Source organism: Balaenoptera ricei, chromosome 18 (assembly GCF_028023285.1).
Source record: "Balaenoptera ricei isolate mBalRic1 chromosome 18, mBalRic1.hap2, whole genome shotgun sequence".
NCBI lineage: Eukaryota > Metazoa > Chordata > Mammalia > Artiodactyla > Balaenopteridae > Balaenoptera > Balaenoptera ricei.
This window is the reverse complement of record NC_082656.1, coordinates 72,377,291-72,402,807: the sequence shown is the minus strand read 5'-3', so window position 1 is coordinate 72,402,807 and position 25,517 is coordinate 72,377,291. Positions and strand designations below refer to the sequence as shown.

At 43.3% G+C, this 25,517-nt stretch overlaps 1 protein-coding gene across 11 annotated transcripts in view; it reads left to right on the top strand.

Moving 5' to 3' along the window:
* Positions 1 to 25,517, top strand: part of DOCK9 (dedicator of cytokinesis 9) — a 324,209-nt gene that overhangs the window by 168,530 nt on the left and 130,162 nt on the right. For all 11 annotated transcript variants that reach the window (XM_059903279.1, XM_059903276.1, XM_059903274.1 and 8 more), the window contains 2 exons: positions 5,158 to 5,274; positions 22,925 to 23,014. In XM_059903279.1, coding sequence (XP_059759262.1) covers positions 5,245 to 5,274; positions 22,925 to 23,014 — 120 coding nt within the window. In that variant the 5' untranslated portion in view covers positions 5,158 to 5,244. The remainder of the gene's footprint in view (positions 1 to 5,157; positions 5,275 to 22,924; positions 23,015 to 25,517) is intronic.

Genomic DNA, 25,517 nt, shown 5'->3' with positions numbered 1-25,517 from the left:
GACTGGCAGTCTGATAATTAACCTAACTTCACTTTGCTGTTAGTGGACATTCCTGTTGCCAGTGATGCTGCGGGCCAGTTTCCTACACTAGTGGGCTGTCCCCCACACTTGTGACCAGCTGGAAGAGCTTAGTGGAGCTGAAGAACACTGAACAGCTGTAACCAGTGAATCATCAGTTTAAAGAAGAGTGGAAAATAGGCGATTGTGCTCTTGACTCACAGTTTGGTAGATACAGGCCCGCCTCAAGTCTCCCAAGCCCCTCTCTTCTGTCATTTCTTTCTGTCTTCTTTTTCTGTCTTTATCTTGCCCTTATGTTTCCTCCATCCCTGCATCTTCTACCTCCGCCCCGCCTAGGTGTCGGTCACTTTTGTCTCTTTCTCTCCCCCATCTCCTTCTTGACCCTTTTCTTTTCTTTCTTCACCAGTCTTCCTTCTCAGCCTTTCTCCTGTGATAGTTTCTTTCTTTCTTCCTCCTGAAATCCACATGTAGAGTCCACATTGTGCCAGTTATTCGTGTTTGAAGCAAGAGCTTTTTGCCTTGTTCTTAAGTTAGGTAGCAGGTGAGTCACTCTGCGTTGGCCCCTTTTCCTTGGAGTCAGTGGTCCTGTCGGGGACAGTGCTCCCTGCAGCTGCCGAAGACCTCTGCCCAGTCAGGTCTCCAGGAGTCACTTCGTTGAGCAACTTAAGGGTTTGCACAAGTTTCAAATCTTCCCAGTCCTGGAGTCCCGAAGACCAGAGAAGACGTGTTATTCTTCTCTGAGATTTTCTGTATTTCTCATTCTTCCCTGAGATTTCCCTTATGCCATTCTTCTATGGGCTTTCCTGGTTAACGTGCATCATCAGTCTTTAACAGAAATGCTGGCTTATAAACTCTCCACAGGCGTGCCATGGTTGAGCATTGGTGAGCACAGACCCTTAACAGGGCAGCCTGCAGAAGGAAGAGTTCTGATTGATAGAAGACTGGGTTCTAGCCCCGTCTGCTGGCTACTTGGGGCGCTCAGGCAGTCAGCTCAATTTGTGATCCTCAGTTTCCAGCCTCAGTCAAACGGAGTGATGTTTCCATGCCTACCTTTTAGTGGCGTTAAAAGATAAACTGAGGCATATTAAACATTTCAGGAGTTTATGTGAGCAAAAATCGATTCAAATTGGGCAACACCCAATTCCCAGTGGTGGGGAACACTCTGATGATAGGAGCTGGGGAGAGACTTAACATAAAGAAAAGTGCAGAAGCAAAGAAAGGAATAATTGATTGGCACTAGCGTGAAGCCTAGTCGGCTGTTTGTGCTGGGTTGTCCTTAGTGTTTTGATTTCATTAACCTTGAGGCATATACAGGCTTACGTTTCAGTTTGCTTATGTAGACTGCCACCTCATTGCATTAGAGCCACCTCAGACTGATGGCCTCCTTGTTTAATTAATTGAACAGTGGATTAAGTGTGATCATCTGTGTGAAAACACCTCAAAAATTAACAGTGGCCCACAAAAGCAAGGTAATCCTAATACCTACAATGTTACATTAAATACTGCCAAGATACCTTCAGGGGAAAACAGTAATTCATCTAATTAACAAAAGCGTTATTTGGTATGCTAAATAGCAAAACTGATTTATGAATATGTTTGTTGTTTTCATTTACTAAACCTTTAAGAAATCCAAGTTCAGTCAAATGGTGAGAAGTGTCATTAAATGCACTTAAGAAGCTGTAAACATTGTATCAGTCCAGAGGCAGAAAACACATCAGTTGATTGAACATGGAAAATTAATATAGAGAATTATTAAATTGGTAAAAGGGGATCAACTACTAGGGAGTAAGTGTAACTCTAAAGCATGGGTCAGCAAACTATGGCCCATGGGCCAAATCTGGCTGTTGTACTGCCCCTCCCCCTGCCATGCCAGTTTTATTGAGATGTTGACGTAACATCACTGGGTTGCCTGTTTTTGTAAATAGAGTTTGATTGTAACACTGCTGTGCCCATTTGTTGACTATGGCTGCTTTTGCTCTGCAACAGCAGAGTTTACTAGTTACGACAGAAACTGTAAGTCAGCCAAAATATTTGCTCTCTGGCTCTTCACAGAAAACGTTTGCCAACCCCTGCCCTAAGAATACAAGCCTAGTCTATCTAGGGAGCAGAGACCCAAGGAAATCACAGACTTGGAAGAGCCGCACAACCCCCGCCTGCCCCGCTCCCCCCTCCAAACCTGCACCCAAGGGTAAGATTCAGGCCTAGGTGGAGGGAGTGTGGCCCTGGTCTCTGGACAGTGGAGAAGTCAGTCTGCTGAGGATCTGCGGGCTGGAGGCTGGGAACCACCTGCTGGGGTGCCTGTGCAACTTCTGCAGGGTGTGCGCCCCTGGGTCCCTCCCAGAAAGCCCCCAGTGGCTGCTGGGCTATAGGAACAAAGCAAAAAACCCAAAAACCAAGGAACAATTCCAGAACACTGGAGCCTGAGAAAAGCCCCTTTCTCAGCAGTGTCCCCGCAGCACCCTCTGCTAACCAGGGCTAACACTGCGGCAGTTTTCTGAGAAAGCAGTCTGACCTTACCCTGTGGCCTGGAGGGAGTGGAGCTGATGCTCTGTGCCGAGGGGCTGGAAGGGGAGGTACACAGCTGAGGATTCCCCTGGGCCAGCTGGTGCCTGTGGAGGTGCCCAGGGCTGCCAAACTAGGTCACGCGCTCTGGGCTTCGCTGGCTGCCGTCATGTGCTGGACACGATACGGGGCAGGGGAGAGCGCAGTGTCTGTTCCAATCTGCAGTCTTTCTCCTTCTGACCTCCTTGTAATGGAAGTTTAGCTGTCAGAATCCTGAGCTCTGTCACTGTAGAAAGCTCTGTGCCTTTTTGGATTTTATTAGGAATATAGTCATGGTTCCTAAAGAAAATGTTATTGATTGTGACATTGATCCATTTTGCCAACAAGCACCTGTAGATTGATTACTATATACAACATAACAAACTAAAATAAAGGAAGAAATGATTGAAGTTGAATTAAAATATTTTGGAGAATACTTTTATTTTCTGTGTCAGTTTTTACTTAAAAATAATTACTTGTGTAAATCTTTTTTTTGGCCTCTTTTGAGTGTAAAAACAGTTTAACATTACAAATATTTTAGAGGAAGAAATTACCTACACTTTCACAAGATAGCTTTAATTTTTTTGATTGTGTATATTTTTAATCTCCGTCCATAAACGTGTACTATTACCCAGTTATAATAATTGTGCACTTGTTTGAGCACTGTGTTTTTTCCTCAGCATATCATGACGTCATGTAGAGTCTACTTAAATCAAGTAATTGAAGTTAAATATGAACATTTTATTCTTATATTAGGCAGAGCAAGCTGACTGCTTCGTTAAGAAACTTGAGAACCTCATTGGCATAACACAGTAGATGCTTTAGTTCTTGTTCTCAGGCTATCTCAGTGCCTGTTTCAAGGGGACAGCCTTTCTGCAAGGTGATTCAGGATCCAAACTCCTTTCGTCTTGGGGCTTCACCCTTTCCTCAGGCCTCCTGAGTCCACTGCTGGATCCTGTGCATGCTGCTGGCAGAGGGGAATAGGGAGAGAACGGGGGAGAGAGGCCATCTCAGCTAGCTTGGGCAGCTGTAATATCAATAGAGTGGGGCTTAAACAACAGATATTTATTTCTCATAGTCCTGGAGACTGGGAAGTCTAAGATCAAGGCACTGGCAGATTCAGTGTTTGGTGAGGGTCCACTTCCTGGTTCGTGGATGCTGTCTTCTTGCTGTGTGCTCGCATGGTGGAAGGGACGAGAGAGCTGTTGGAGGTCTCTCTTATATGGACACTAATCCCATTCATGAGGGTTCCACCCTCATTACCTGATCACCTCCCAAAAGCCTCATTTCCTAATCCCATTATTTTTCAGGGTTAGGTTTCAACATATGAGTTTTCAGGACACAAGCGTTCAGTCTATAGCAGAGGCTTTTATGAGCCAGGCTTGGCAGCGACCACATCCCTTCCAGTCACCAGCCGTTGGCCAGAAGACAGTCACATGACCACGCTAACCATGGGGAGGCTGGGAAATGTAGTCCAGCTCTATTTGGAAGGAAAAGAGACAGATTTTGGGAACACACAGAAGACTCAGTTACAATTCCTAATTTAGATGGCACATACCAGATGTTTTTAATATATTTCCTATCTGTATATGAATTGTATTTTAATATATAGAGGATTTGTTGAAATTGTGTTATCAGATGATTTTTTATTAATTTCAAAAATAATCTTGCAGTAATGAATTTATTGATATAATGAATTTAAATCTGATAAGTGTGTGTGCGCACGCACGTGTGCGTGTGCCTTTTTTAGCACTTGGCATACTGTGCTATAGTTAGTTGAATATGTATCTTTATCCTCGACTTAGCCCAGTTAGTGCCTTGCATGTGGGAAGTGATCACTGAACACTGTGGCAATGGTAGAACTAGATGAGATTTTTACTGAGAATAACTTTGGAAATAGCTAGAAAAGGCATATTCTCTCTTTTCTTTCCCGAGTTGCTCGTTGCCTCTTTCTTTGGATTAGTGCATGCCAGGGATGATCATCCTTACCCCCTGGGGGTCACCCACAAGCCCTGGTCTAAGTACTTTTTTCCCTTGCTTGCCTGATTTTGGTCCAGCTCACATTTCTCTATGTTTAGGTGTTGCATATGTAAGTGTATAGATAGTTCAGGTTAGACAGGGATATTTTGAGACTCAGAGATGAGTTCCATAGAGTTTTATATAAAATAGTGAGCTCTGGGGATTGCTTTAAGCCCAGGGCCAAGAAGAGATGGTCATGGCTGGAGCTGCTGGCCTTCATTGCCAGACCATGGCTGGACCTCCAAGCAGGGCAGCTCTGGCAAAGCTTAAGGCTTAGAAGGGGACTGACCTAGCCAGGGGTGACCCAAGACATGACTGGAAGTTCCACCAGCCTCCATAGCCTCCTTTGTGTTTAAATAACCAAACAAGCATGAGGACCATGAAGTGTTTTCTTTCCTTTGAAGACAACTTGTTTCTCTTGTTTCTGATTCTTCCTGATAGCAAAACTGATACACTCTCATTGTAGAAAAGTTGGAAAGTATAAAAACATGTAGAGTAGGATGTATAAAGTTCTTTAGTCTTAAGAAGTTACTTTTATCATATAAGAGTGTTCCAATTGCTTATCTTTTTACCTTCTAGGCCAAACCAAAGCTGATTGAGCCACTCGACTATGAAAATGTCATCGTCCAGAAGAAGACACAGATCCTGAACGACTGTTTAAGGGAGATGCTGCTCTTCCCTTATGATGACTTTCAGGTAGGTAACTTCTAAGTGTCTGTAAATAGAGCCGTGTGGTATTATTTTTGCATATATATGTGTATATATGTGGGTGTATGTGTGTACACACGCAGATATGAAGATGTTACATATGTATGTGTATGGATATATGTATGTGTATGCATGTACATGCATATATGCAATACATGCATACACATATGCATAAACACACATACGTATATGACACAAATATTTTTTCAAGTGTGTATCTTTTATCTTGAATAGAAATGCTATACTCTGGGCTAATTCTGTAGACACTAGTGCCTCCTATGTCTTAGGAAATTTGTTTGAAGAGGTATTTAGGGGTTTTGCCAAGTACCTTAGAGTCTTAAGGATGGGATTTGCTCGGAAGCAGTGGAGGATTTTGCCATGCATCCTTTTAGGATGTCACTTTGGGAGACTGCCTTGAGAGAGGCCCTGAACTGTGTGTGGGCTCATAGAGAAGAGTTTGGGGGTTCTGACATCGAGGAATGTCCTAACATTTACCTCACTGATGCAGTGGCAGGTGCTGTTTCTGGGAGCTCAGTAGCTGCCAGCAGGGGACTCAGCACAGCTTCTGCTGTGAACTGCTCTAGATTGTTGCTTGAAGCCTTTCAAACTATGGCCCATGGCTGAGTGACCCACAAGAGCTTTGAGCCACTGAGGAGTGATAGAACCCCAGTACCGTTAGATGCCTGGCAACCTGGAGTCATCTCTGTCTTCTGGAGATTCCAGTGACTGCCCTTGATCTCCTGGGACTTAATCTTGGCACTTCCTTCTTCTCTACCTGATGCTGTTACCATCCAAGACCTGTCTTTTGTGAATTAAACTGCCTTTTTTTTTTTTTTTAAAGCTTCCTTGATTCTTTGTTGTTTAATTTTAAAAACTAGTACATACTTGTAACAAACAAACAGGCACTATTGAAACACTTGACATTAAAAGCCTCCCCTACCACCTTCTTTTTAATCCCACTCCCCAGAACATAACCTGCTATATATACAGTTCTTTATGTACCGAATTGTCTTTAGAAATTTCCATGTTAATGACAATTGTTAAATTATATTCCTTGAAGTTTTCTTTTTCCCACAAATTTAAAAGCTTCCAGTTTACAACAAAGGTGAGAATTTTCACAAATGTTCACTTTTTCTAACTTATTAGAGACACATGTGGGTAAAATGATTGCTCTTTAGTTCTTTCCTGAAAAATAAGGAATGCCGCGGAAACGAAATTGACTATTAGTGGGATGCTGCTGCCAAAGCACGTTCTGCTCATAAATGGCTTCAGATCACGCCCCCAAATACGATGCCTTGAAAACTTCATTACAAGAGTAGACTACCTAGCTAAGGGATGACTAAATGGAAACCTCAGAATGATGCCTTTTGTTAGTATCGTGTGTTAGCATGAGAAGTTAAATCAGATGATTACAAATTATACTCCATGTTGACGTATTTTTCCTGTAGTGTGCTCTGAGGAAGCTAAAGGTTATCTCAAGTTTCTCTGAGCATGAAGTATGTATTCTTCTTGGTATCAGTTAGAGTAACAAAGTTATTTCGAGTTTTGCAGCCTGGAATGCAAAATTGTATTTGCAAACCTGAGATAAAATTGCTTAAGAAGCAAACAAACCACAGAAATAATATACACTTAATTTAATTTCATCTTTTATCTCACAGACAGGGAACCTGGATGTTTAAGCATTTGTAGAAACAGATGATTGAAACTTTGAGAAAAACTCCTTTGTCCCTTTTGCCTATAACAACTTCTCTGGGGATACCAGACACAAATATTCTAGGAACGGCAAAGAACTCACTGACATTCTGCTGGCCAAGATTGAATGAACAGTGTTAAGTTCTGTTTGGGGGAAGTTTTTTCAAAGATTAAGGAGCTTGAATTTCAGCTTTCATCCCCATCACAGTAATTGTGATAGGGCACAATGAAGTTTGGATAGTTATTTTTTTCTAGGAGACTCCTGTATTCTAATCCAGTAAGGTTATATGCTTTCTTGCTAAATTGTCTTGATGATTTTAATAACTGTCTAGTTAATGGAATGAGCCAAATGTCTTAGTGATATCATAGATTCCTTCTGTCTGTCCCTGCATTTTTAGGCAGAATGGGAGCAGAATTATTATTGTATTATTAGAGGCAGAGGGAACAAATTAGATCAGGGGAAAGTAATTTACTTCGTATGGAAAAATGGTAGCAAGTTGGTTAGGAAATGGGTCAGATAGTGAGCAAAATGCATAGTGGGGTTGATTTGCAATCCTATACTTACTAGTTAATATTAGTTACCTGTTAAGATAATAGAATTTGCTGTGAAGTCCTGTCAACTACATTCAAAATGATAATTTACGAAACAATAGGTGTGCATAGTGATGAAACATTTGTACAGGTCGCAAGTAGACCCGTGTTGGTATTGGTCAGGCCCTAAGAACGTCTGAGTTCTCTGAAAATGAGCCTAATGGAGATAAGGTTTGTTGTTGGGTGTACTCGTCTGAGGTGGGAGAAGAGTGTTTAAGACAAAAAAACCCGAGAGACAGAAAGTCAATGTGAATTTTAAAAAGACAAAAGGACAGTTCTCAGCTGTCAGAATATTTATGAAGTGAAGTTTTGTCTGCCAAGATCGGGGTAGGAATACCGTGGCTCATATAGACTACGCTTGTTTTTTTTCAGAATCAGACCCTGGTGCTTTGGGGTCGTTCTGTTCTGTCTCTGCCCTGGCTTTATGGTTCTCCTTCCCGGCAATATCATCACTTCTTTCCCATCCTTCTAGAACGTTCTCACCCTTTGAGGCCACTTCAAATCCCCTGTCTTCTGAAGTTGTTCAAATCCACAGTAATTTTTTCCCCATTCTCTTAGTTCCTCTAATACTTATTGTCTACATTGTGTACATGAATACCTAAGTGCGTTGTCTAGAGCTTTTCAGTAATGGCTTCTCATGCTTTTTGTGTTCAAGTGTCCCCACCCGTGCTGCGGCCCTGAGGACAGGGTTGTGCTGGTGCCTCTGTCACCTCCCTCCCCACCCATCCACCTCCACATCCACATGACCTCTGCACGCTGGATGCCAGGCTTGGGTGCTTCTGGCTTCATATAAAATCTGTAAAGTTATTATGAACATTAATTAGTTAGTTTTCTTTGATTCATGAAGTGACTATGAATACCAGTGAGCACATGTGGAAATGCCAGTGACTAGATTTGTAAAACTTTTTGCTGAGCCAATGATTTGGTTTGGTGGAAAATTAGGTAATTTTTGAAATAAAAATAAAATGGAAGCGAAACAGAGTCATAAAAGGAGCACACTTTCTGGTGACTAATGGACCTTTATTGTTCTTAAAGTTTTGTGGCCTTTTCAAGTTTACTTGGCAAAACTCTGAGAACTTACTTTTCCGTGGGTAAATAATAGGTAAACTTTAACAGGCAATTAGACAGAGATGATAACCTTTAAGATTAAAATGTTTTAGATCAAGAAAGGTTAAGTTGAGGGACTTCCCTGGTGGTCCACTGGTTAAGACTGCACTTCCAATGCAGGGGGCATGGGTTTGATCCCTGGTTGGGGAACTGAGATCCCACATGCTGTGTGGTGAGGCCAAAAAAAAGAAAAAAGAAAGGTAAGTTGGCTTATTGCTTAAGAAATGACAGATCTAAACATAACTGTAAGTAATGCCCAGGGCTCCTCCCTTTCCTGTCAGAGGCACAGAATTCGATGTGAGTCTGGCCATTGATTTCCAATCAAGGTTCTCCTCCTTCAGGTGGAAGCCTTTTACTGGATGATACTGTTGGTGGTGACATTCTTTTTTTTTTTTTTATAAAGATGACAGGTTTTTTTGTTTTTGTTTTTAAACTTTGGGTTTATTTATTTTATTATTTATGGCTGTGTTGGGTCTTTGTTTCTGCGCGAGGGCTTTCTCTAGTTGCGGCAAGCGGTGGCCACTCTTCATCGCGGTGCGCGGGCCTCTCACTATCGCGGCCTCTCTTGTTGCGGAGCACAAGCTCCAGACGCACAGGCTCAGTAGTTGTGGCTCACGGGCCCAGCTGCTCCGTGGCATGTGGGATCTTCCCAGACCAGGGCTCGAACCCGTGTCCCCTGCATTGGCAGGCAGATTCTCAACCACTGCGCCACCAGGGAAGCCCGGTGGTGACATTCTTAACTGCTGGCATCAATCCACTGAATCTATAGCTGGCTTTTGAGCTCCTTGTATCCTGGCTTGTTGCACAGCTTACTAGTGTTTGTGCAATTTTATAAAGTGATAGAATATGGAAAAGGTAGTAAACAGTAAAAAAGGATGTTGGGAGGCAATTTATGGATACCATTTATATTTCACAAACATTAGACTTTGGTGTCTGATATAAACTAACAAGGCATAGAGTTGGTATGAAAGAAATAAAGAGAGAATGTCATATTCCATTTCTGGGGATATACCCAAAAGAATTGAAAGCAGAGACTCAAAGAGATACTTGTACATCCATGTTCCTAATGGGATTATTCACAATAGCCAAAAGGAAGAAAAAACTCAAGTGTCCATCGATGGGCGAATGGATAAACAAATTGTGTATATGCACAATGGAATATTATTCAGCCTTAAAAAGGAAGGAAGTTCCGATATATGCTGCAACATGGATGAACTTTGAGGACATTACGCTAATTGAAATGAGTCAAAAAAGGACAAATATTGTACGATTCCACTTGCATGAGATACCTAGAATAGTCAAATTTATCCAGACAGAAAGTGGAATGGTGGTTGCCAGGAGATGGAGGAGGGGGGATGGAGAGTTAATTGTTTAATGGTTACAGATTTCAGTTTTGCAAGATGGAAAGAGTTCTATGCATGGATGGTGGTGACAGCTGTACAGTAATGAGGATATTCTTAATGCTACTGAATTGTACTCTTAAAAATGGTTGAGATGTAAATTTTATGTTATGGACATTATACCACAATGAAGAAAAAAGAGCAGATGTTAACGGGATTTCTGTGCTGTACAGATGTGAAATTGTTGTCTTCCTGCAAGTTGTGTGAGAAGTCAGGGCAAGGAGTGACTCTCAGGTGTTATTCCTACTGACATTTCATGGTGTATCATCAATGTCAAATCTCTTTAGCAAGAGAATTTAAAGGATGGGAAAATTATTAATAATTGGCAACTCTAGAAATTTTCACTTTTGGAAATGTTTAGATACAGGAGAATCCTAGAGTGTTCTCAGCATTGTATTGAAAAATGTGGTCAATCCATTTCCCTTTAAATAACATCCTGATTTTTATTTTTCTTCTGTTTCTTTTCCTCTTCTGCTTACATGAGACTGATAATGATCTACAAACCACTGACCTGAAAAGGAAACCAGGCCCCGCTACTTACAAAGGGCCTGGAAGTCCCTCATCTCATTTCCCATCTGTCCTTTTGAAAAGAAAGAATTTTTTTTTTTCACAGTGTTTTGTCCTTGCTTTTTATTATATGCTGCCAAAAAATAATCTCAATACTTTGTTTTGGACTTTTTATTGGAAAGTGTTCTTTTGATAAAGTTCCTCAAAATTTTTATTGGTCTGCATTCAGTGGCCAACAATGTCAGTTTCTGTGAACACTGTGGGTTTTGGGTTATTAGTTCATGTCTAGGATTGAACCTACCTGAAAAATCTGGATAAATAATGTTTCCAAATTGACGTTGTCCAGACCTTCAGGAGATGAGGATTTTAATTCCAGGTCAAGAATTCTGCCTTTTACAGAAAACAGTGACAGGTCATTTTTTTTTTTTTTTAATCATCAAGTATGTCTTAAAAAGAAAAGCTTCTTTTTTGGAGAGCACTGATCAGCTGAGTTGAAGAGTGTATTTATTTCGCATATAGTTTAGAGTTATACTCTTTGTGCAAAGAGCTCAGACAGGGTTCCTGCTTTCGAATTGCTCAGAACTTAGGAGAGGAGATATTGAATTAATATTAATAATAAGAAGGAGAATGTGACCACTGTCATGACAAATTAAATCCCATGGGAATTTATTCTTGGAACATTAAGATAGTGGGACGTCCAGGTGCTGAGTTCTTAAAGTGGTTGGAAATGCAGAAGTCCAGCCTAAGAGAGAAGCCAGGGTTATCAGTTTGGGCTCACCCGTAGAAATGTGAGACAGCGGCCACAGGGACCGAGAGCATGAGAGTGCCCTCAAGGGACTGAATCTTGGGGAACACCTTCACCTAGGAGGAAGCGGGGGTGGGAATCAGATACAGAAAGTGGGAAAAGGACCAGGAAACTGTGGGGCCCTGGAAGGGAGTGCGAGGAGTTTTGAAGAAGGCAGGCAAAAAGAGCGGACGGCCGTGCGCTCCTGCCACTGGCGTGGGAGAATGGTCCTCGGAGTTGACAGCTAGGGCATCGTTCCCTGTGATGGTCGTTTCTTGCCGGGGCTGAAGAAGTGAGCGCGTGGGGCACAGAGGTTAGCGTTAAATGGTAGCAGAGAGAAGGGATCATCGTAACTCAGAGCAGTTAACAGGAGGTTTTATCGGGACTGAGAGAATGAGCTAGGAAGGGAAGTCCAGGAATGAGGAAGAGATTGAAGATGCAAGCTATGGGGGTGCATTTTGAAGCAAGGCTCTTTAGGGGGCCCTGTGGGGATGGAATGAAGGGTCTTTGCAGGAAGAGTTCAGGAAGGAGAGAGAGTTCTGTCTCTGAATAGGAAGGAGAGGATTGGGTATTTGAGAAATTTAGAGGCAGATTGGGCTGAGGGAGCTAATGTCAGGTTGGCCCAGGTGAAGAGCAGCCTGGGGGCGAGTCAGGAGGGTTTGGAAAGCAGGCTGCGGGGCTTGGGATGGGGAGGGCGTAACAGTAAGAGTCATCAGTCAGTACCCCCACTGCTGTAACCGTGGCCACCGCCCTCATCCCTTCTTACCTTGGTTAATCCTATCAGGTCTTCCAGATCCTATCCTTGCCCTTCTTCCTGTCTATCCTAACAGAGTAGCCAGAGTGATCTTTTAAAAAGTAAGTTTCAAGGTAGGTCCGATGACCTCACTCAGGGAAGTCTTACTGTGGCCGTGATCTTGTCCACCGCATCTCTCTGACCAGTCGCCTCCCCACTCTCTGCTGCAGCCACACTGGCCCCCGTGGGGCTCCTCTGTCACTCCAGGCAGCCTCCTGCCCCAGGGCCTCTTCTCAGGCTGTTCCTCTTCCCGGAGAGTTCTTTATCCAGCTCTCACTCACCCACTGCAGGCCTTTCTCCAGTTCTCACTTCTCCGTGAGGCCCTTGCCCGCTGCCATGCCCTCCACACTCTTGGCGTTCCAGGTCCTCTTTACCTTGCTTTGTTTTCTTTCTTCCTCACCATATCACTTACCTGCTTCTAAGATACTCACATGTTTATTGTTTATTCATGTGAACCCCGTGAGGGCGGGGATCTCAGTCGTATTCACTGATGTTTCCCGAGCACACAGGACACATGGCACAGAGTAGGAATTCAAGAAATGCTCATTGAATGGGAGGAGTGAGTGAGAGAGAGAAAGAGAGAGTGAGAATGTATGAATCACCAACCAAGAGCGGGCTCCTTCCACTTAAGATTTTGATGAAATCAGCCTTGTTGGGAATGTTAACAGCTTGAGAACAGAGAAGAGAAAACAAAGGATGGGGGTTAAGATGGCAAAGGGGCGGGCGTGTAGCTGCCGGACCCAAGAACGAGGAAGCTGAGTCCTCGGGACTCTGGGCTGCTGGGGAGCGTTCAGAGGTGGATGTTGGATGGGGAGGAGAAGACACGGGAGGACGCTGAGGATGAACAAGCAGAAGTGCCTGGTGTGGGGGAGTTGGAGGGGTGGAAGGTGGCGCTGGGAGAAGGGGCGTTGCCGTGTTTGTGATCCCACAGGTGGAGTGTTGGGTAGGCAGCGTGGAGTGTGGGCGACTGTGGAGGGCCCACAGGAAAGGTGAACTGACATGTGTGAGCACTGAATAGTTGGGTAGAAATTCAGAAGACTAATAGATGTGAAAATGTTCAGCCCAACTACCAGGTCTAATGAATTTAAATGATACATAAAATCAAACTGAAATAAGAAGTAAGTTATGGGTATAGCTCCTCAAATGACTATTTTGAACATTTAATCTAAGCTCGACATGGATCTTTAGGCCCTTGGAAGGTATGTATTGTAACCTTTCTTGTTAGAAATGCAACAGGAAAAGAAGTGATTTAGGAACCTTGGTCATTATTATTATTACCTTGACTGTTGCGTTTGTTCCTTAATTTGTTAAAAGCTTTGTGTTCAGCTCACCCACTTTAAAGGAATATCAGCCTTGGAAGTATGCCAGTTCAGTGTTCGTTTGGTGAAGCGGAAAATTGCTTTTGAAAAACAGCTTCTATATCAGATTCTCAATCAGAAAATACAGAAATATATTGAAGAACCATAATTAACTTTGATTTGTGCCATCCTTTCTAAATGAAGGTAGCAGCCTTGTAGGGTAGGAGGACAATCTGGCCGTAACCAGCGAGGTTCAGCTGATATGGCACTCAGGTGGGCACTCTGGTCTTTCTCATTGCCCATGGGTATACCTCTGGGTCCCTATGCTCTGTACAAGCAGAGGAGGCCCATTCTTCAGTGGAGGGCGGCCCATGCCATGCTCCATGGGATGCAACTCTAGGGGACATGATTGATGTGCGTTCTTTGTTCTCCTAGGGAGCTGGGGCGTTCATACAGAATGCAGTGTGATGGTGCCCCAGCAGCTGGGCACCTCAGGGAGCTGCGGTGCCTTTTGTGAACACCATTAGAGTAAAAACTTGTCAGGTTGATTTCTATGTTTACTAGCACTTTAGACATTTTCTTCATTTTTCCTCAAGACAGCCTGGTGAGGGAAGTAGCTCTTCCCCCCCCCGCCCCGCCCCCACCATACCGGCAATGTATGACATGATTTTTGTTAGAAACACCATGCAGTGCTTTGGAAAACTTATGATCGAGTGGGGAGTTGAGATTACCTACATAAATAACTAGATGAAATAAAACACACACACACAAAATGTTACCTCCATAAGTGAATCTGAGATTTTATTCTCTTCTCAGGTAGAATAAAAGATACTGGATAAGTCTAGTAGTCCATTACTGTATGCATGTTTTCCCCATATCAGGTCACATTTTCTTTCCTTCCTCCCTCCCTCCCTTCTCTCTCACTCACTCTCTTTCTTTCTTTCTTTTTCAAATTTTCTTTGCTTTTTAAAAATAATGTGTTTGCTCACATTTTAAATAGGTCAGAGAGAACAGTAAAGGTTCTACAGTGAGTGGAATTGGGTAAGCACAGACCTTATGTGTAACCAGTGAGGGGTAGAAGGACACTTTTATCTATGTGATTCATGTATATGTCTTAGGTTATTAAACACTACTTACAGGCATTGATAGAGGAAGATTTGAGCCAAGATGGAATCTTAAGACAGTGCAAGCAGTGGAGATTTATTTATACCATATCTCTAGCATTCACTGAAAATCATTCTTTATTATAGTTATTTGTAACTATAAGACTTTATTATTTTCTCGCCAAATAGAAAATAAAATCTCTATGAGAGTGGCAAACCATAGTTGTTGGTTTTTTATTATAAACCATAGTTTTTTGAAAGTTCACCTTTGCATTTGTGATGTTCCTACAACAGTGCTTAATTCATGGTAAGCATTTAGTATGTTTTGAGTAAATGGATGGATTTGAGATCTCGGCACCAGATGCCTTTGAGGTCGTAAGAGCACAGCTCAAGATGGTGGATCAGGGGAGTAGAAGAGAGGGAGACATGTTTGCATGCAAAAACAAAACCCAAAAGTCCCTCAAGAAAAAGAAAACCTGGGTTTTGGCCTCAGCATCATCAGATGCCGTTTAACATATTACTAGGCACACACTCTGTGGTTCCTACAACCTGAACGGGCCCTGCTGGGTCCATACCTCTGGCTTTTCCTACCGGGGTTTCCCGGCAGAGCCCGGGCCCTGCCGAGTGTCCTGTGTGGGTTTGATGGACCTTGCATCAGCAGCACCCTTGAGTGTGTGCCTGAGATCCAGGGAGGACAAATTAAGGGAGTTCCGTGAAGTCCCCTGATGTCAGAAGTCCTCCAATCAGGACTTCCCCATCTGCTTAGTATTTTATCCGCAAAGCATGACCTCTGCTCCACTGTGTTTAAGACAGGACTTTGCCTGGCGTCCCAGGCTTTGAAGGGCTGCTCTGAGCAGACCGTCCTGGTGGTGCTGGTAAACGCGCAGAGGGGCTTGTGTGAAATTATCCTTGATGCACGAGCGAGGCCTTACGTGTGAATGAAGGCGTGTGCCTCCCTAAGGCAAGTCCTGAAAGGAACCTTCATTGGGATATTGGAAGTATATAAATAATGGACATGTTTTAACATGAAGCATATTCACTATTCACTACGCTAGGTATTCGCACAAAGGTATGGTGTTTTTAACAACTAAAATTGCATTCTAAAGAAGACATAGAGAACCATACACAGACAACTAGAAAATGAAAGAAGCTACACTTGCCTACCCCTTCCTCAAGGCTCTGTTACCGAATAGAATGGTAGTTGTTCTAGACACTAGGGCAGTGGCAAGACCTGAGATGTAGTCAGCTGGGTCTAGATTTTAGCCTCAGGTCTGTCTGTTACTAATCTGGGTATTTCAGTAAGCCATAAACCTTCCTAAAATTCACCTTTCCTTTTTTTTTTTTTTTTAAATGATGCGCCCATGTAAATTCACCTTTCTTAACCTATAGTTCAGAGATAACATTTGCCCTAAAATTGGGGCTCTCATTAGATGTGTGAGAATCCAAAGAGATACCACCATTCAAGGAGGCTCTTTGTACACTCTGGCTGATGTCCGCCAGGTAGCAGGGAGGGAGCCGAGTGACCAGGATGCTTAGTGGAGTCTTCTTCCTCTCCTCTAGGTAACATCGTTTTATTTTTGAGGATGACAATTTTTAGTTGCAAAGTCATATGACGTGGAGCAGGCTGAGCCCCTTACTCACGGGGAAGCTGGACCTGCCACGTGTCCACTCAAGTGGCTGCAAGGCCTCTCCTGGTTTTCTGGATAGCCACCCCCGTACTCACCTTTGCAGTGATATTTAAGAAGTGATTAGAGGGACTTCCCTGGTGGCGCAGTGGTTAAGAATCCGCCTACCAACGCAGGGGACACGGGTTCGAGCCCTGGTCCGGGAAGATCCCACATGCCGTGGAGCAACTAAGCCCGTGAGCCACAACTACTGAGCCTGTGCTCTAGAGCCCGCGAGCCACAACTACTGAGCCCACGTGCCACAACTACTGAGCCCACGTGCCACAACTACTGAAGCCCGCGCACCTAGAGCCCGTGCTCCACGACAAGAGAAGCCACTGCAACGAGAAGCCTGCGCACTGTGACGAAGAGTAGCCCCCGCTCGCCACAACTAGAGAAAGTCTGCACGCAGCAACGAAGACCCAACGCAGCCAAAAATAAATAAATTTATTAAAAAAAAAAAGAAACCAGCTTCTCTGTAATACCAAACACCCCCCCCCCCCATTGATGAGTCTGGTCATTAAGGGTTTTGAACATTTAACTTATTTAGTTATAATTTACTGCATTTGACCAAGCTGTTATGTAATACATAATTTGGGGGGGTTTCAAGGTAGCAGAATGAAATTTTTATGACTGTCAGAGGTCTACTGACATTTATGAATGTACATATATGACACTTTAGGAAACAGGACACTATGCAGTGACAGAGCTACCTGATGTCTCACCAGTTGCTAAGACACTGTCTCATTCGGAGCCCCAGGTGATTCCATTTAAAAACCCCGACTGCCCATTCATTCAGACATTCATGTTAGGCCAGATGTTATGTAAGGGTGCTGGAGAAGCAAAGATGACTAGCACAGTCTGAGGTTCTTGAGTCTGGTAGGCGATGCAGCAGGTTTCTGAGTAATTTCCGCAGAACTGCGCGTGTGCCGTGTGCTGCAGGAGGTGGGAGTGAGCAGCCCCACGGCCAGGCACAGGGGCTGCTTCGTTAGGGAGTCAGAAGTAGCCTGCGTGCTGGAGGGTCAGAGACGGGCAGGAGAGGAGTCCAGAAAAGTCAGTACCGTGGGTCACCGAAGGTCAGGTCATGCTGAGGAATCTGGACTTTATTCTCATGGCAGTGGTGGTGGGGGTCCTTGAAAGAATTTAAGCTGAGGCATGACGCTATTGATAAGAGTTTCAGAAAGATGACTGGCAGCTGTGCAGAGGGCTGGTTGAGGGAAGGCAGACATCCCCGTCAGGGAGGGTGCCACACTGAGGTTCACACAAGAGCCCCATAAATCAGTGCGTTGTCGTGGAGATGTACAGCAAGGCAAGTCCTTGACGTCACAGGGTGATGCTGTTGAGGGAAGAGAGAGAGACAGTTAAAGATGGAAACCTGGGCACCCGGCAGGGGCTAGTGAAGAGCTGTCAGAGAGATGCAGAGAGATGTCCGTTTCTCTGCCCGTATTAGGCTCCGTCCTTGTAATGTTTTAGTTTCTCGGGAATTGTTTTTTATTAAATCCCTCCAGAAACCTAAGTGGACATCTTTCTCTGGACCCTTGTCTTGTCCCATGCCTTGTTTGTTTTCTTGATTATTAGTGTATTAAACATTGAGAATCCTCAGGAAACCGCTTCCCTGGAAATGGACTTGTTTGATCTTCATGGAACACTGTGGGTCTGATCTCTGCAGTGAGATGTGGGGAACGCCCTGTGTGGATTTCAGTTTCCAGCCTAGCTTGGAACTGAATCCTCTCAAAAGCGAGTCATCTGCTCTGAAACAAATGCATCTGCCAGATATTTGGAAAGGTTCCATTATTGCTGTGCTCAGTAAGTTGCAGCAAAGTTCCCAGCCTTGTCTAAAGTGAGGTTTAATACTGCGCGGGATACAAAACGTTTAATGTACAGACATGCATCCAAGGGGGCATTTCCAGCAGATTCAGAGGGACCTAGAAACAGAGGAAGGAGGTGTTGAGAGCCGTCTGTCTAGACGGGAGCAGTTGAAAATCCACTTGGCGCAGCTGAGCACGATAAAAATTCAACCCAGGGCTTACTCTTCAGCGAGGGAGATGGGCCATGCCCGAGGGATGCCCGCCTAAGAGCTCAGTCTTACCCAGACCGCCTGGGCTTTGATTTCTGCCACATCCACTTGCCTCCCTTCCCTGTGCCTTGGCCCCTCCTACCCTCACTCCCCAGGCCTCAAGGCCCATCTTAGAGGTAAGATGGCAGGAGCCTAGGAATCCCTTCTCTCTCTCTGTTCTGCAGCCATACCTACTGACCGATTACTGAGGAGAACCCTCTTCACCTCTTCTGTGTCTCAGCTGGTGCACTTTGGCCTCGCCTTCCTTCGGAGTTGTTCTGCTTAGGACACCCGAGGAGCAGCCATCTCTGAGCTCGCACTCCCTCCTGGGCTGCCCGTGATGTTTGTTTTCTGTCTGAGAACGGACACTCCCTGCCCTGTGCTCCTTAGAACCGGAGAGATAGGGAGAGTCCTTGTAGATCCGCACGGCTGGCTCAGGTTGCAGCCCACCCACTTCTCTGGGATATTGTCTCCAGCTCATTGTTCCTGTGTCCCAGGGGAAGGGTGGGCCTTTTGTTTCAATGTCTGGATTGTAAGTCCTATAAAATATGATATTTTAGACACCCAGTAGATATGCATACTTCCCACCAGGAATAAAGAGGGTTGTTTTGTTATAGTTTAATGCCCATTGTAAAGTGATTAATAAAAAAATCTGGTGCCTTATGAGTTGAGAGGATTAGAAAAATAAAGAAATGATGACACAAAAGAGCATCTTCGTTAATACTAACGCCTGTATTTAAGTCTACACAGTGAATCTTCCCTCCTTTTAATCCAATTCCTTTCATAAAAACACATTAAAACAATTCCTTTCATTAAAAAAGTAAGTGGGGTAATATGACTATAAATCAAAAAAGATACAGAGTATTCATCTTTTTTCTGGATGTCTTTTAAGTTTTTAGTTTCTCACAAAGCAGTTCGTAGCACGCAGATAATAAACCACTTGTGAGAGAGAGAGAGAGACTTAGAATTCCATGGAACTATGGAGTTTTTAAACCACAAAGGAAACCTAGAGATCCTAGAAAATTCTGGATGTGGAAAGTTAAAACTTTCCTCCAAGATTACACAGCTAATTGGAGGCAGAGCTCAGATGAGAACTCAGGTTTCCTGGCTCTCAAGTCCAACCTCTTTCCAAGATCACTTCTCAGATTCTTCCATAGGAAGTTTAATTAAATTATGTGCTTCACATTGCTTGTGGTTTGAAACATGAGCTTCTTGGTATCCCAGCTTCAGTGGGGTCAAGGTAGCGCGTTAGCCAGCACCCTAGGGAGGAAAGACAGAGCCCTGGCCAGGTTGGGGGCAGGAAATTCATTAGTAAGAGGGATTCCAAGTTAAAGCTAAAGAAACAGGGCCACAGCAGGCCATCAGGGAAGAGCAGTGAGTGGTGAAGAACAGGGGCAGGAGATGCCTGGAAGCCCCCGGGGTTGTGCCCAGGTGAAGAAACGTGGTACCTCTGTATGTTCCCTTTAGGGACCCTGCTTCCCTGGGCTGAGCATCCCACATTCCTGACTACGGCTCATAGCCATTAAAGTGACCCCAGTTTTTGGAGGGAATCATTTTAACCAAGAGGAAAAAAAAAGTTTTTAAAATAAAAAAGGCTGTATTTGAAATTTGTCATCCTAACTAGGCTTGGAGAAAGTCGTAAATTGTACCCTTTATATTCGGATCTGGGGGCACCTCTGCATTTCATCAGTTCATTCCATTAAAAAAAAAAAGTCCCATAAAGATTGGCCTAGGCTCTCAGGTGTCCATGCATCATTATATAAGTCCTTTAGAAGAGGACTTCACCTTTTTCTCCTCCTTTTGCAGTCCTAAGTTACCTTTTCAATTAGTCCTAAAATTTTGTGGAAGGCCTCATAAGACTCACGCCCATACTTGGCCAAGGTAATTAAGGATTTCTGTGCGTCAAGCACTGCCAGTGTTTAACCTAAGAAACAACATTGACTGAAAATAATTGAATCTATTATAGTTGCTAGAAGAAGGCTTCTATTTTTAAATTGTATTTTGTACTGTGAGATTTATATCCCAAAGGATGTTTGAGATGCTAGCTATGTTTAGATTTAATTTTCAGATCTTAATCACGCTTCATAGTGTGCACTGCTTTTTTCCCCCTACCCCTTGCAGATGTACAGCTTTTTTAGTAGAATGGAAGTAATTTATTTCCAAACAAAGGGATGGGACTGATGTTCTTTGAATGTCCGCCTTGATGATGATTTATATAAGGTGGACACAGACCCATCTTTTAGCAGGAATATGATTTTAGTTAATAGGAAAGTAGGAAAGAATATCACAACCATGAAAAAGAAAATTAAGCTCACATTTGAGAAAAGCTTTAGTGTTCATTGAGTATAAATCTGCAGGTATTGATTTGGACATTGTTATAAGCCAGATAAATAAAGCTACAGAAATGTAATGTGAATCGATTTGACATACAGTAGACTATTACCTGAATGTGACTTTTAATACATAAAATATATGGAGAAGTTAAACAAACCAGAATACCATTTAATAATGTGCATTGAGAACTAGAATTAATAAGCAGATCAGAATACATTCATTGGCTGTGTGTTCTCTGATTAGGAAGAGCCGAAATGGGAATTATAATAAACAAGTGGGTTGGTGAGGCTAAACTCAAAGCAGAGGGAACAAGAGGAAAGACCTTGGCAACTGGTGACATCAAACAGTGACTCCTCATTGGAGCCAAGTCCAGGAGTCCCCCAGTGGGTCACAGCCTGATGGATCCCAGCCTTTCCTATTAAATGGTGACAAAGACATTGACAGAATTGCTTTGGTCATACAAGCCCTGTTCTTTCTGTTGGCTCATTCTTTTCCTAGTTAAAACCATTGACTAGGCTATAGGTTGGTGCGGTTTTAGAGGTGTTTAATTCAAGCTTAATTAGAGTTTTAGGCAGTTTTTTCTTTGGCGTATATTTTTTTAATTCTAGGACTTAATGGGTTTGCTTTTTATGTGTATGCAAAAAGCTAATCTCATCTATTATGACTTGATTTTGTTATTTTAACTTTCTAAGGGTAGGCTTATCTTCACATTTCTCTTCCTTTTTGTACTAAACACAACTTGTACTCATCCTATACAGTGTAGCTTAAGCATCTTTGCCTCAGTGCACGTGAAGAAATAGTGCACAAGAATAGTCCTATTTCTTGACCTGAGCCATTTCATGAACATCTTAAAAGTATGATAATTAGTTTCAAAAAATCTTGATAGACCCAAATAAATCAAGATAAGGACGCAGTAAGTGGAGGTATAGAATGTGTCCTTCTTTGAATTATACATAATTTCTTAATTCCCCTTTACTGGTATACCTGATTCTTAACAGTTTTGACAATCTCTTACAATCAGTGTTTTACTTTGAAGCTTTTTGAATAGATTATGCCTCCAGTGCCTACTGTCATTCATCTCTATGGCATTTCATGGAACCAGGTGTGTAATAAGGGTCACCATTTGTGACTTTCAGAAGGAAGCCAAGAGCCAGGGTGTTGAAAGCCCTCGTGGAGGAGGCTGAATGAATTAATAATTCACCTGTGAAGGACTTTGGTAGAGAACAGAATTCCTTCCTTCTCTTCCTTTAGAATAAGGAAGCCTTATTCTAAAAGTAGGATTTAAGATTGCTTTCAAAGATGGACACAGTGCAAGCAAAGAGTAAAGACAGGTGAAGCAGACACAGCAGGGAGACAATACGGGCAGGAAATAAGATTATTAAAAAATGTTTGCCCTGGAGTTCTTCCCCTGTGCTGGAGGAGGAGGGACCACAGATCTGACCCCAAATTTCCTCCAATCTTAGGAAGAAGAAAAACAGATGGGATAGATGCTGGGAGATCCCAGCTTAGTAATTAGCCTTAGGAACCAATGGGATAGATTCTGTCAACAAGCTGGTTTCTTGTGTGCTGTCTTTATAACTATGATCTGTTAATAGTATCCAAGGATTACAGTCCATGGGAGAAAAAATCTAGAACATTTCCTTCCTGAAGCCCAAAGCCTAGTTAACTCGAATTGACACTACAGTCCCTACACTACAGTGTTAATTAGGGTAGATGTGTTGCTGCCTAAAGTCATGAGACATTTTATTATTTAGAATAAGCATTTAAGCCTCATGAAACAGGAGCAGTTCTCAGTGATAGGAGGGAAGGTAGTGTTCACAGTCATAGATTCAGTCAACAAATATTAAGGACCTGCTACGGGTCCCACTGGGGATGTGGCAGTGAATAAGAACAGTTGTAAAAGGCAGTTAAGAGATGGATGTACAACAGTGTGAATGTACTTAATGCCCCTGACCTGTACACTTAAAAATGGTTCAAATGGTGAATGTTACGTCTGTTTTACCACAGTTTTAAAACTGCCGCAATCCAGGCAAGTAAGAGGCAACGTAGTGGGACTAGATCAAGCACGTGGGGTGGGGGAGTGTTAGGGTCTCTGAAAGGGGCCTCTTTCCTGCCTGGAGGGGTCCTTGGGCCCGTGATCCAGAAGGACTTGGGAGCCACTGCCCCCACCTTTTGAAGTTTAAGGAGCCAGCTGGAGTCTGAGGTCCACGGGGTGCGACTGCAGAGGAAGGGGAAGGGCCCCACTGCCCTGGGAGGCTGGAGCCTTTCTGTTCACTTAACCGAGTTGTGTCCTGGTGCTTCCTTCACAGACGGCCATCCTGAGACGACAGGGGCGGTACGTATGCTCCACCATCCCTGCCAACGCACAGCAGGAAGCTCAGAGCTTATTTGTTACAGAGGTAATGTATTTCTTCTATGTCTCCTCCCCTTTTAAAATTTTCAGTGATATTTTTAAGAAAGTGTCAAAGAGGTGATTACATTTTTATGATGGAAGTTAGAATAGAAAAATAATATGAAGTTTTCAGAGTCTGAAACTTGGACAGAAATGTCAACAGGGGTCAATTTGATGACAAAACATGAATTCTGCAAAACTTATCTCATAGCCTTAGAATAAGGAGTAACTTGTGAATGAACTCACTGGACACCTAGCAGACTTTGATACTGTTTTTAATGGAGACTCAGCACATGCATTTATGTATTCATTGACTTCATTTATATGTTTATACTTGTAATTTATTATCAAGATTAGTTCAATATTCATGAAGTACCAGGTAACAATGAGCAGAGCCTAACTATCCCTGATCAATATATGATTATTATTACTTTTGTTTGAACATACAGAAAACGACTCTTTTGTTAAGGAGGAAAGAAAAATTATTGCTTTGAGATTGCTTGCTTTTTCTGTCTTGAGGTGTTTGTTTCTTCCTCCAGGTGCCTTTAGATAGGATGAACGAGTTAGGTGTTTTAATTTTGTTTCTTGAAGTGCTCCTTCATTTAAAAAATAGTGTAGGGCTTCCCTGGTGGCGCAGTTGTTGAGAATCTGCCTGCCAATGCAGGGGACACGGGTTCGAGCCCTGGTCTGGGAAGATCCCACATGCCGCGGAGCAGCTGGGCCCGTGAGCCACAATTACTGAGCCTGCGCGTCTGGAGCCTGTGCTCCGCAACAAGAGAGGCCGCGATGGTGAGAGGCCTGCGCACCGCGATGAAGAGTGGTCCCCACTTGCCACAACTAGAGAAAGCCCTCGCACAGAAACGAAGACCCAACACAGTCATAAATAAATAAATAAGTAAATAAAAGAATGTGAGTTTCTTTAAAAAAAAAAAATAGTGTATTTTTATCCCCATTTTTCTAGTTGCTATTTAGGAGCTAAATATGCCCATCAATAAATTTGCCCACTACAAGGAAGCTATGCTATTCTAAGCGAAGGCCCATTACAATAACAACATTTAGTTTCACTGAGATTTTTTTTTTTTTTTTTTTTTTTTTTATTTTTGGCTGTGTTGGGTCTTCGTTTCTGTGCGAGGGGTTTCTCTAGTTGCAGAGAGTGGGAGCCACTCTTCATCGCGGTGCGCGGGCCTCTCACTCTTCATCGCGGTGCGCGGACCTCTCAGTCTTCATCTCACTCTTCATCGCGGTGCGCGGGCCTCTCACTATTGCGGCCTCTCTTGTTGCAGAGCACAGGCTCCAGACGCGCAGGCTCAGTAGTTGTGGCTCACGGGCCTAGCCGCTCCGCGGCATGTGGGATCCTCCCAGACCAGGGCCCGAACCCGTGTCCTCAGCACCGGCAGGCAGACTCCCAACCACTGCACCACCAGGGAAGCCCACACTGAGATTTTTGAAAACTTGAATGTATAGTTAAAATTTTTGAAGTGTGTTCTCTTATCATTCTGAAAAGGTAACTTCTTGTCTTACCTCCTTTGCCACTCTATTCGTAATATTAATGCAAGACAAACGCAGCCAAATATGTTTACAGAGTCTCAAATGTTTATTTTAAAGCAGGACATTAGGCGAACTGTCCTGCAGCCTGTTTTTGTAAAGAAAGGTACATTGCGGCACAGCTGCACCCATTTGCTCTCTCACATATGCCTGTGACTACTTCACATTACAGCTCAGACACCAATGGCTGCAATGGAGACAGTGTGTCCCTCAAAGCTGAAAATATTTGCTATCTGGCCTTTTGCAGAAAAAAATTTGTTGATCCTTGTTTTAAGGCATATAGTAAAAGTGTTAATTACTAATTCAGTTCTCCCAATTTCTTTAAAAAAATATTATGTTTGAGGGACAACTCTCCATTAAGTTCTTTCATCGCTGCAGGTTGGGCAATAGCGACTTCACCCTGTGGGGCAGGAGCCAGCATAGCTACACCCTCTTGGGCCCCTTCCACCAGGGTGGAGTGCAACAGCACTTCCGCCCCGTACTCGTGTCCACAGGAGGATGACCTAATGCCTTTAAACAAAACAAAACAAAACTTCAAAAACCTTCCAGTATAACTTCAAAATATTATTGAATTTCACAAGTTTGAAAGGTCAGTCATGAAATCAGCCCAGTCAGATCCCTGTCTCTTTAGAGATGCAGTTCTCTGGATACTGATTTCTGATTGAACCCCTTGTCTCCTAGACTTTCTACACCTCCAGAGGGGTGCGGGTTGCTTGCCTTGTTCTGTGCGCCTGCCTTGGAATTTAGCCTGTGCCTGCCGTGTGGGTGGTCAACAATGGCTTATTAAATGAGTGATGCTGGTTACTTAACCTGGTTAACTGTGTTTTTTGCAGTTCCTTATAATTTAAAGTATTTAAACATTGTAATGATCTTTCTTACCCATTTTCCCTAAGATATTAAAAATCTGGGCACTCAGGTGTTCTGTTCATAAATGCACTGATGATGTACAAGTGTATACTTATTTA